Genomic DNA, 12,378 nt, shown 5'->3' on the forward strand with positions numbered 1-12,378 from the left:
ATGACGGACGAAGCCATGGCGGGGTCCGGGCACAGCTGCCCAGCTTTGGGGAAGGGGGCACAGCACTCACCGCAAAAGCACGGATCCCGAGGACACGTCAGAACCGGCGTCAGGGTGAGGGGACAAAGAGGCCGCCAGGTGGGCGGGGGAGGAATTTATACCTCTCCCCGCCCCCCACCCCGGCCTGGAAGTGACGAGCGGGACCCTAAAGGGGTCTTGGAACACTAGGCTGCCCCGTGTGCCATACAGTGGCACTAAGGGGGGCCGCCCTCTTATGAGGGTCCCCTGCGGGGACGTGTCGGTGAGCCCGCATTGTCCCTGCAGGTCACGGTACCTCGCGCGACCTCTAGGTGGCACTGTGACTGCCTCTCCTCTTAGGCCGCAGCATTGTTTCCTCTGATTGCGGGCCTTGTGTAGTTGTAGACACCGGATGTTGCCCCAGTGATGTCGGCGCCGTGTTCTTACAGCAGCCCCACCCGCTTACTCCAGGCAAGTCAGCAGCCTGAAACCAGGTAAGGCTGCAGCACTCAACCTCCCTGCATTCTCTCTCTGACGCAGCTTCCTCTTTCAGTGAACTAGGCCCGCTGCTGCCATAACATGCTGCAGCCCATGGTCATCTTAGCATGGGCACCAACCAGCCCCCCTCCCTTGCCAGCTGCTTCTCCATTAACGGGCGAGTGCCGGGCCAATTCAGAGCTGCCACCTCGATCCTGCTAGCCACGCTGCGCAGTCTTCACCTGCAGGCAGGGCACATCTCCCAAGCTCGTCACTTGGTCACACGTTGCCGGGGACCTCCTGCAGGGCAGAGTTCAAGTAAGTCTTTTTGCTTTTCAAAATGATGGCTGCTGAAATCCCCCTTAAACTTTTAAAGCCGGGAGCGGCCTAATTTTGTACAGCTCTCAAGCAGCTGGGATGCTGAGGGAACTCTCTTACTCTCCCGACTCCCCCTACTTGCAAGTGCATGTATGGGGCCTAGGCATTTCTTGGCCTTTCCATACTTTGGGGGGGGTACAGGGCACATATTCTACTGTCGCTACCCCAGCTCATATTCCCGGGCACTGCTGTGGCAGCTCCCACGCTTCCCCTCTGGTGTGTGCTCTTCGGGCAGTATCTATACACTCCTGTGACGGTACTGGTCCCCTCTGTCATACTGCGGATGCAGGGGCATCACCATTGTGGAGTCCATCATCCTAACAATTTGGGCGCCCGCAAGCTAGGGGGGGATGCCTCAGGGAGAGGTCATTCTTTCAACCCCCATGCAGCATTTTTGGGCTACAACTTTCCTACACGCGGGGCAGTTCCTGCTCGTAGCCAAGGTAAGGGTCAGGGCCCTAGGACCCCATGCAGTTAAAATGACCATGCAGACACAGTTGTATACTATATGGAACTGGCCCAGGGCACGTGCGCCCGGCCCCTTTTATTGGCAGGGTCACCTTACCGGTGACACCTGTGATGGATAGGTGTGGGGTGAGTGTTGCTCCCAGCCCTCAAGAAATGGCTGATGAAAATACATATTGTACAAAAACTAGAACGTGACCAGCCAATCACTACACCCCTGGTCCCAGTACATACCTATTCATACAGTACACTGGTTCATTAGGTGGTAGGAAAGCCCAGTTATTAATTGTGCTTAGCTGTGCTGCCCAATAGTATTTCTGAATATCAGGCAAAGCAGTGCCTCCTTCCTACCAAACTCTAGCTAGCTGGGGTAGCTCTATTCGCATTGGGCCTCCATCCCATGCAGTGATCTGACCTCCCCCTCAATTGCTTTGAAATAAGATTTGGGGACCTCATATGGGGTGTTCTGCAGTGCATATAAAAAGTGTGGTAAAGACATAATTTTAAATAGCACCGATCTCCCTAATAGCGAGAGCGGCAAAGCCCGCCAGTGTCGTACATCCTGCCATAGTATATCTAGTAATGGGCCAGATTACTTTTGAAAAAGAGTTCAGTGTCTGGTGTTACATATATTCCGAGGTAACTGAAGCCCATCCATGCCACTGTTGCTGCGTAACCCAGCCGCAGCTGAGGGAATCTGACCCCTAAGCGGATACACCAAGGATTTATGCCAGTTGATAGTGTTGCCTGAATAATCTGCATTAATCTGGCTAGCGTTAACCCTGATGCCAGCCACATACAGCAGCACGTTGATATTTTGTCTTCTCATTGCCCACCCACACATTGTAATTCTCTGACCAGTGAATCCTGACGGATCTATGCTGCCAAGGGTTCCAGGACCAGAGCAAAAATCAGCAGGGACAGAGAGCATCCCTGACTGGACCTCTCTGGAGTCTAAATCCCCGGGAGTACTCCTTGTTAACCCTAACCTTTGCTATCGGGCCAGTGTATAAGCGGTGAAGTGGGAGCCAAATCCCAATTTGGCCAGCACCGCTAAGATATAGTTCCATTCCACTGTGTTAAATGCCATTTTTCCATCCAGTTACAGCACCAGGGCATGCTAACGTAAGTTGGTCCTCAGCCCCAATACCTGTGGATGTCTTGGAGATTGAGGGGCACATTATGATTGCGGACGGACCTGAGTCCGTCCGCCACCATAGAGTAGGAGGGAACCTCGGCATGGCCTGTGGAGGTCCCTCCAGTGCAATTAGGATGTGACCGCTACCCTGGCGGTCACATCCTCTATTTTTAACATTGCAGTGGGTGCGGCTTCAAGCTGCACCCGCAGCAATGTTAAAAATGCACGCTTTGCATTTGTATGTAGAAAGTGGCAGGCACCGCGCGGTGCCTGCTGCTTTCTGCATACAAAATGCAGGGGGGTACCATAGGTACCACCCATGTGCACCCCCCACCCCCCCTTCACCTAGGGGGCCCGCAACGGGCCCCCGCAGTGAAGTTACACATGCTTTTCCACGGCGGAAAAGCCGCCGCGGAAAAGCATGTTTCTGAGCCCATCCTAATCTGGCTGACGGTGTCTGAGAGACACCGTCACCATATTAGTGCTTTTCCGCCGCGGTTGTAAGTCAACCGCGGCGGGAAAGCAGCTGACGGAAACCAGGACCCACCAGCCATCCTAATGTGGCGGTGGGTCTTTGGTGGGTCCGCAGAGGATTTTCCGCATCCTCCGGGCCGGCGGTGGCTTCCGCCGGCCCGGAGGATGCGGAAAATCCTCCATCATAATGAGGCCCTAAGTGTGGGGCTCCGGTGTGGCCTAAATCCCAACTAATTCAGCTGGATTAGGGATTGGATCACTGTATTTAGGCATGTGGCTAACACTTTGGCCAGTATTTTAACTTTAGCTTTTAAGTTTAAGAACGAGATCGGTCTATCAGAGCTTCCCTTATTTGTGTATGACCATTATGGTGGCCAGTCTCTGATCTTGTGGCAGAGAGCCCAGCCATTAACTTTCCTTATACATCTTTATTCAGTGGGGGGCTAGCTTAGTTGCCTGCATTTTGTATAGTTCAATTGGGATTGCTCTATCTGTTTATCCCAGCTGAAACTGCATGTCCTTAGCAGTTTCTTACAGTTGGCCTTGCATTAACCTGTCAATGTCTACCACTAGGCACCTATCTTACAGCCCACTCAAAAATACTATTCTCTCTTTTGTGGTCAGGAAGGAAAGTTGTTCCCTAAGCAGGAGTCACTATTCACAAATTGAATCCTATCTCCGATCTATTTTCAGAACTAATAGGAAGGCATTAAACATTTATTTTCACACTGAAGTTCATTGATTACCTGTATTCACTGCTGGTTGTAAGGTTATAGAAGGCTGAGGACACTTTGGTGGCATCTAGAAGCCACATGAATTACTGAGTCCATCAGCTGTTGATATGTACTATTATTAACTATTTTAACTATGTAATCTTGTCTTTTGCAGAGGATACCTGCCTCAAACCTGGCTCCAGGCCTCAAGTATTTTGGCTGGAGTGTCCATGGGGAACTGGACCTCAATAGCGATGGTCTTGTGGATCTGGCCGTGGGGTCACTTGGAAACGCTGTACTCCTTTGGTATGTAGTGTCACATCCTTCTGAACCTATTTACACTTCTGTGAACTAGTGACAACATCTTTACAGCATTTAACACCTTCAGGAGTGGGACTATGGGCACACTGTGACCCAATAGTAAGGCAGGGGAGCATTGGGTTGTGCGCAGGTTACAGTTTTGTTTGAAAACCATGTTCAGTAAAATATTTAATCTGTAATGTTCACTGTGACTAGAGAGTGTGGAGGGACTGGTCTAGAGATTAGACACTGATGATAGTCTCTCTGCAAAGAAAACTGAGTTTTTGTGGGATGTCGCTTCTAGAATGTGTTTTAGGTCATACATTTTTGTAAGGGTATGGATGCAAGATAGCGAATCTTTGAAGATTCAGATAATAGTTTTTATTTTAATGGTAGGAGTATAGTCAGCGTTCCTCAAAACTACCACCATTCTCACCAGAGGCATCTGTTAAGACATGTTAGTACTGTTACTCATCACATAACACTTCCAAATTGGACAGCAAAGCTGTGTCCTGTATTATGTAGGTTTCACAGGGAGCGTCTATGTTCTACCACCCACGTACTTCCTACATCATCAGTATATAATACCGCTCAGTTGGCTAAAACCCTGATTAACTTGTAAAGCAGCACTGACCAAGGAGGGAGTTATGAAAGGCAAGTTAGAATAGGAATCCATACACTTTGCTGTATGTTACATGGGCAGAACATATAAGTTAGTAAATATAGGTTTTTACAGCAAATGCCTGTCGGCGTCTTAGCATTAGTGTCCAGACAGAGCCCTTCCAAATGAAACATAGACCTATTCAGCTCAAGCAGAAAAAAAGCAGGTTTTTAACTGCTTCCTGTATTATACCAAATCTGGCTGGGCTCCAAGGTGGCCAGGCAGAGAATTCCACTATTTAGACGTGGAGTGTGAAAAGCTTCTACCTGCCCATCGAGCCTTTTTAATTCTGGGAATTACTACCATTCTCGCTGAGCTGGAATGAAGATTACTAGTAGGTAGGTGCCATTGAAAACGTTTTTGAAAATAGTCAGGGCCAACCTTGGGAAGAGCCTTATGGACCCAGCAATCATTTTTAAGGATTTGGATTTTTTTCAATAAGTTTTGCTGGGTGCCCTCATACAGAGCGTTACAATAGTCCAGCATTTAGATGACTAGGGCCACAATTACTGTTTTCTGAATCTCTGTAAGGATAAAAGGAAAGATTTTTCTCAAATTCTCAATGTGAAAAAACAGGAAGATGTGACCTGATTAATATGGACAGAGCAGCACAGCTTTCCAACTAAAAGGACCCCTACATTTTTTACTTTTTGGATTGGTGGAGGAGGAGACCCAAGAATGGAAGGCCACCAGGCGGTATTCCAAAGAGGAGTACCTCCGCATCCAACTGACAATAAATAACTCATACAGTTGTTAAACTGTCTGGCCACCTTTTTGATGTTAGATTTAGACCAACAGTAATACCACAGGAAAAGATCAATTCGATCAGAGGGGTGACATAAACATTAAAAATAGTAGGACTTAACGAAGATCCTTGAGGGTCCCCACAAAGAAGCGAGAAGAGTTCTTAGGTAAGGTATATCAGAGAGACTACTTGCTATCTATTTAACAGAAAGGAACTTAACAGCGAGAGTGCCAAACCTTTGATGCTAATGCTTTCGAACTGGTTGGTGAGCAGAGAGTGGGTGACCATATTGAACAAGACTGAAAGATCAAGGAAAATCAAAGTTGCCTGCCCACCATTGGCAACAATGGATCTAAGTTCCTCTGTGGTCGCCACAAGGCCTGACTCTGTGATGTGATTGGGTCTGAACACATGCTGAGAGGATCCAGAAGAAGACTGTCTTCAAGGAAAGCCATAATAACCTAAACTATAAATATAATATAATATAAATAAAAACATAAGGATATTGTTGATGTGAATTAAAGGAGCAGAATAGATCACCAATGCAATAAAAAATAAACACGTGATATAGAACGGTGATGGTTTTCAGTCAGGGCTTGTAGTAACTAGGGAAATCAATTCTAAGCTTACAGAGAAAGAAAACATCACCATTATATTGTCAGTTCAGCCTTTAAAGAAGCCTAAAAAAACAGCCCATTGTATCTCAGGTTCTTGTAGTACCGATATGAGTTGCTTCTTTCACTCGAGTCAGCAGAGCACAGCCTGATCTGAGGAAGCTCTCCTTCCGCAACATTAATTACCAAAGCACAATCAGAAATGAGTGAGCTCTTATCCAGCAGAAAAGTAATAATCCTGGTACGCAAAGGACTGAGTAACCTCTCCTTACGCAACACTTATGACCAAAAACTGATACTGGCAATCTGTGTTTTTACAGCACTGCTTGGCCAAGCATGTTATATCTATCCAAAGTGTGCTTTGGATAGATATAAATCAATAAAGTTTCCATGTGCAGGCATCTCATGCACTAGGGATTTTTTCCAATGGAAATGGTTAGACAGTAATAAAAAGTAAAGCATTTTTAAAACCCTGAGTCCCAGCCTGGCCTCTGTGTTCCTGCCCAAGTGGCAAATATCCTGCTTTCAACTGCTGCCTAGTTTTTACTCGAGCAGGATACTTTCCATTCATTTCAGGGCTTCATTTGAAGACCATGGCTTACAGGCAACACGTAAAATGATCACTCCCCCCACAGTCATGTTTAAAGATGTAGAAAAGACTTTCAGTTGGGTAGACTGGGGGCAGGCACTTCCAGTGTTCAAATGAGCAGATCTGATGTATAGATCTGGAGATTTGCTGTACTGGGCAAACATATAAAAGATGCTCTGCTGTAGGGCAGCTGTATATAGTTTAAGATCTGGATAAAGGTAGAAGCCCGGGTAGATCCTTTTGCATCTGCTGGCCATCCTAGTCTGGATACTTTCTATAAATAAAACATGGTATCTCATTCACCCTCACCTGCTCCTTAATTTGCTGATAGACAAAAAGCACATACATTGTTTGAATATGGCATTCATTAAACACTGACTCGCTTCCCCACAGTATGTCACTGGCAGGACTGGTTAGAACACAGAGATGTTGTGCTCTGTCCTTTCGTTTCCTGCTTCGCCTTCAACAACGTATGTTCTACATATCGTCTGATGTCTTGCCAGAGAATAAGGAGAGCATATAACCTGGGAGCCAGTCATGTCCACTAACGTCACAAGAAGATCTGTGCTTCCTCTGACATCAGAATCAAAAATGAAATCGAAGGGCGATTTACAGGGTAGGAGAGGAAATTGTGGCTCGTGAAGGGGAAGGACGTGGATCTTTTTAGGTCTGTTGTCAAAGACCTATGGTTGACCATACAAATACTTACTGTAAACTTGAGTCAGCCATTGCTTGCCATTGTTCGGCTTTCTTGTCAATCTCATTTGCTTGCTCTTATTCAATGGCGTTCCTTCCTCTTCTTGTGTTAATCCCTTCCCTTGAAGTGGCATCCTTCCACTGTTTACATTTAGGAAACTACCTTTTCTTTTTTCTTCAGTAAAGAAGCACTGGGGTTTGCCCTAAAACCCCTCCACCATCTGGGCAAAGAAATATCAAACTATACAAAACAATGATGTGTCGGGATGAATATGGCTCATTACATCGCAATGTATTACATCGTGTGCTTTTACAACACGGTCGTAACAATGACTGCGTTGTTAGTACGCAATGCCTTTATATCGCAAGTCATTACAATGACTTGCACTAGGGGGCACACTGGACTTAGGAATAGTATTAATTACTATTCCTACTCCGGTTGCGCAACAGGAGGGAAGGTGTTGGAATTCTTTTCCAATACCTCAGCGCTCCCTAGTGCAAGTCGTTGTAATGACTTGCGATTTAAATGCATTGCGTACTAACAATGCGGTCATTGTAACAACTGCGTTTCAATAGTAGCATTGGAAACACAGTTTCCCGTTGGGATAGATACAATCATATTAATAATAGGATACATCAAATTAACCCTATTCATTGGTATGTAGTCCAATTCTATCTACTTGTATGTTAATGAACCACATACCAACATTTATTCCTGACTGGAACAATTAGTATCTTCTTTTAATTGTTTTCAAATTAATACAAATCCAAAACAATACAAACAAGTTACACAAACCATATTATCACTTAATCAAATATTGTTTCCTACCCCAAAATTTTCAGTCTCGTGTTTGCTCTCTAACTAACAGCAATCCACTGCGAGGTAGTCCTATACACACATAAGGTACAAGCTACACCTCTGAAACCAGGTGACAGTGTGCATATCCAATTTTAACACAAAACTTTCTTATTCAATGGATTCCTCCATATTCCAACAGTCGACGAGTTTCAGCCCTTTCATCCGGGCCTCAGCAGGACTAGGGTATAAGGAACAACCTAAAGGATTAAGGGGCACATGCATCAACCTATTTAGGAAGTGCAAACGGTGCGAATCGGTAAATTCGGCCGTTTGCACTTCCTAAATACGTTTTTGGGATGCATCAAACACTTTTTCAGAATTCGCATTTTTTTGCATTTCTTAAAAATGCAAATGCATTTAAGGAATCGCATTTGTGCGATTCCTTAAATGCAATGCATCAATTTAAAAAAAAATGCGAATTTTGAAATTGGAAGTGCAAATTACCACGAGGTTGACCCTCGTGGTAATTTGCGAAAAATCTGTCAAAAAGCAAAAAAATTCATTTTTTAAACTGTCATGTTACAGACACACATGTCCTTAGGACATGTGTGTGTGAAACATGCACTTTCAAATGCATTTCAGGGGTGCGGGGGGGGGGTCCTTTGGACCCCCCCTGCACCCTTGGAATGCATCAACAAATTGCGAATTTGTAAATGCCTTCCCATTGACTCCTATGGGCCTTTTGGCCCATAGGAATCAATGGGAATTGCGAAAATGCACTAAGAATTCGGTATTTATTTGGGATTCGGTAAAAATTGCGATTTTTACCGAATCACAAATATATACCGAAAAAAATGATGCATAGCATTTTGCAATTCGGTATTTTTCGCAAATTAAGATGTGCAAAATGTCTCAATGATGCATGTGCCCCAATAATCCAAATAAAAATAAAAAAAATAAATCCAAATAAAACATCAGTCACCTACGTATGTGTTCAACGATATGCTGATCACCTGGTGTGTATATTTGCCCATAAATTAAAAACAAGCTCATGCCAAGTTAGTGCAAGCCAGACTTTACGTCAATTAGGGTGAGCCCCTATTATTCTATACCATGTGCCAAAAACCAAAACATTACCTCGATTCTAACAAATTTGAATTTTTAAAAGAAGAAGATGTAGAGGGTAGAGCAATGATGAAGCTGGTGGGACTGGAGTACGAGCTGATGAGTGACAGGAGCAGCGAGACCAACAGCGTAGCTGGGTGGGGGGAATGTGTAAATAAAATATAACAGAGAGAAAACTGAATGGTGTGGACGGGTAGGTGGTAAAGTAGAAACAACACGGAAAGGGAGGATAGTGAGGGGGATTTCTGTGGAATGCTCCCCTCCCCATCCTAGTCTTTTAAAAATGGTGTCCGCCATCTTGGTATGGTCAAAATCAAGTAAAAACCAAAATGGTCTCTGCATCATGATTAATGTGCATACATGCTTGATTTTCTGCAACACTGTGGTTGTCATAGACTCCTACATGCATGAGGATGTGTGTGTGAGTATGCATCATTGTACTTTTTCCAGTTTAGTTCAGCATCGACGATAACCATTTTTTTCTATTTGCCAATGCTGAACAGGTCTGCGTTGTCACAGCCAAAAGGTGAGACCTATATGCTGTGCTAGTACCTGTTTTACATAGATGTTTTTGTCAGATATGATCCCGAAATACCTGAAATTAAATATATTTTTTAACTGTTGTCTTATTACTGTGAAGCCTTTTACTCACCTATTTACTTATCATTCACATGATCTCCCTTCCACTTACTTGCACCATGCCATGCTCACTCGTCTCCAACTTATGCGTTTATTCCTTTGCTGCCTCACTTTCTTGGCACATGCTCTTTTTTGCCTGCTCTCCTTTCCACTCTTATCCAAAACATTGCATTGTACCCGCACATAGCACATTGTCCACATCTACATCTTCTAACACCCTCCCCAGTTAGTAGCTATAGCAGACACATGCTTCTCATATGTATCTCACAATCTTCTTTTCCCATACAGAAAAGCTGCTAAGCAGATTGCAAGCCCTGTTGCCAGTATTTAATCCAATGTCAACTGTTGGAGGGGCTATACATTGGGCTTTGTTGCCCAGCTGTAACTCAGATTCCTTTTCCATTCGCAGGAGCCGCAGTGTTGTCCAAGTCAATGCCAGCATCACATTTGAACCCGCCAAAATCAATATCTTCAACAAGGACTGCCGACGGAATGGGAAGGAAGTTACCTGCATGGCTGCCTTGATCTGCTTCATGCCCATATTCAGATCACCTCACTTTCGAAGCCACAGCTTGGGTGAGTGAGCCCTCACTTCCTGTTGCCTAGGTGACAGATCCAACCGTTGTGTCGAAATTTAAGGCTCCCTCTCTACTATACACGTTCCATAGAGGCAATATGATTTTACTGTGAAGTTGAAGATATGTCTTCTTGTTGGAATTGATCTAATCTGGTGCCTAAACTGTAGGAGTTGTACCCTAGCTGTTCATTTGGATGAAGGGGATACACTGGCTACCTTAGGTGAGAAACAAGTTGGTGAATACATTGGTTCTAATTTTTATCTTCCTGGAGATGTGATGTGATGTCTAAGGTGAAGGAGGTGCGATGTCGCGGCTGCATTCGAGAAACTGGGGTTTTTCAGTTATGTTGACAGAGATATGATCTAATGGTTTCGTTTCAGGTGATGCGATTTACGACTAGGAAGATGGATACATGATCTAGTGGTTACACTGCATGGGCAATGGTGTAGCTGTTAGTTAGACAACCTATTTTCTAGTGGTTAGGCTGGAGAGGGAGTGGTCTATGGTTACATTTCAGGGGCTATAAAGTAGTAAACAAATGGGAAGCTATGTGATCAAGTGATTGAGTTAAGAAAGACGGTCTAGTGGATAAGTTGGAGGAGATGTGTGTTCGGTGATTAGGCTGGAGAAGATTTGGTGTACGTTAGGCTGTGGGAGATCTGTTCCTTTTCGTAAGTTAAAGGAAATGCAATGTAAGGGCTACGCTCATAGTTGTAGAACTAGGAGGCCGGTGTTACAATTTCATATGCAATACTTCATCAAGCTGAAAAATATATATTGCTTGTTTTTAACATTCTAGGCAAAATACTGTGCAAAGGAAATAGATATTGCAGATAGAGAATTTATGCTTTTAAGTGTACCAGTTCGATCAGGGCTGACCCTCCACATGTCATGGCATAACCAGCAGTGACCAGGCTTGGAATCTTACTGAACAGCCTAATGTATTGTGTGAGTTGCAGTTTAGATGTGCGTGCATTTGACTTATTAAACGTAATGCACCTAGTTATAATTTTGACGTCATCATCCTGTACCTTCAGTTGATGCTCATGATCCATCTACGCAGAAAGAAAGATTTATTTCAATTAAACAGTCTAACAGACTGAAGCACACCAGTTATGCTTTCCTCAAAAAATAAACAACACCGACCATTCCGCCCCAAATCACTACACAGATGTTAATGTGTGGTGATTTACTTCTCTCAGTTGGAGAAACCTTAAGGAATGAAGTAGAGTATCAAGGAATTTCTAAACAGCTGGTGTCTCTAAACCGTTAGTTCGGCTAGATTATATTATTCTGGCATTGTGAGAACATGGCACTGGTTGGCAGAGTGCGAAGCTGGCACTGGTGGGTAGTGTTAGAAGCTGGCTGCAGTAAATGATGTTAAGAACTGGCAACGGTGGGTGGTGGGATGAGCAGCCAGTGGTGATCGGCTGTGGACATGGTATGGTGGCCATTGAGAGAAAAGGAAACTGCTGCGGAGTTCTGCATGAGCAGCACTATAAATTCTGCCTGTCATTTAGAGGATCATTCAGTCACGCTGTGCAAAAAAACCCTCAATCAACCCCAGAAGTATGTAGAAATGGATTTAATACACAACCCGCTGGTGTTTCAGGCATTTCTGTCTGCTCTTCAACTTTCTCTGCCTCAGGCATGCTCATGTTTACATTCAAGCAGATCCAAAAGTCCCTGGTGCCAATTTTCCGGAAGCATTTGGCCTGTAATTTTAATCAAATACCTCGGATTGGAGTTAGAAAAGCAATCTATCCAGACCCAGACTACTATATCAAAAGGGCTGTCTGAGGCATTATATGCCTGTCTCTAAGAATTATGACCATTTGCTCATTTTAAATCTTTTTATCCTCCCCTCTACTTGTGAGACAATACACACTAACCATTGCTTGGTGGGGTGCCAGTGTACAAACTTCAGCCATTGATAGGCAGTATCTGATTTTTTTTTATTACATTAAAG

The 12,378-nt window shown here is 44.5% G+C and overlaps 1 protein-coding gene across 1 annotated transcript in view; it reads left to right on the forward strand.

Moving 5' to 3' along the window:
• ITGA11 (integrin subunit alpha 11) overlaps positions 1–12,378 on the forward strand; it is a 603,504-nt gene that overhangs the window by 376,648 nt on the left and 214,478 nt on the right. Inside the window, exons 15-16 of the mRNA XM_078683461.1 lie at positions 3,839–3,969; positions 10,241–10,407. Of these exons, the coding sequence (XP_078539587.1) occupies positions 3,839–3,969; positions 10,241–10,407 (298 nt within the window). The remainder of the gene's footprint in view (positions 1–3,838; positions 3,970–10,240; positions 10,408–12,378) is intronic.

Source organism: Lissotriton helveticus, chromosome 3_1 (assembly GCF_964261635.1).
Source record: "Lissotriton helveticus chromosome 3_1, aLisHel1.1, whole genome shotgun sequence".
NCBI lineage: Eukaryota > Metazoa > Chordata > Amphibia > Caudata > Salamandridae > Lissotriton > Lissotriton helveticus.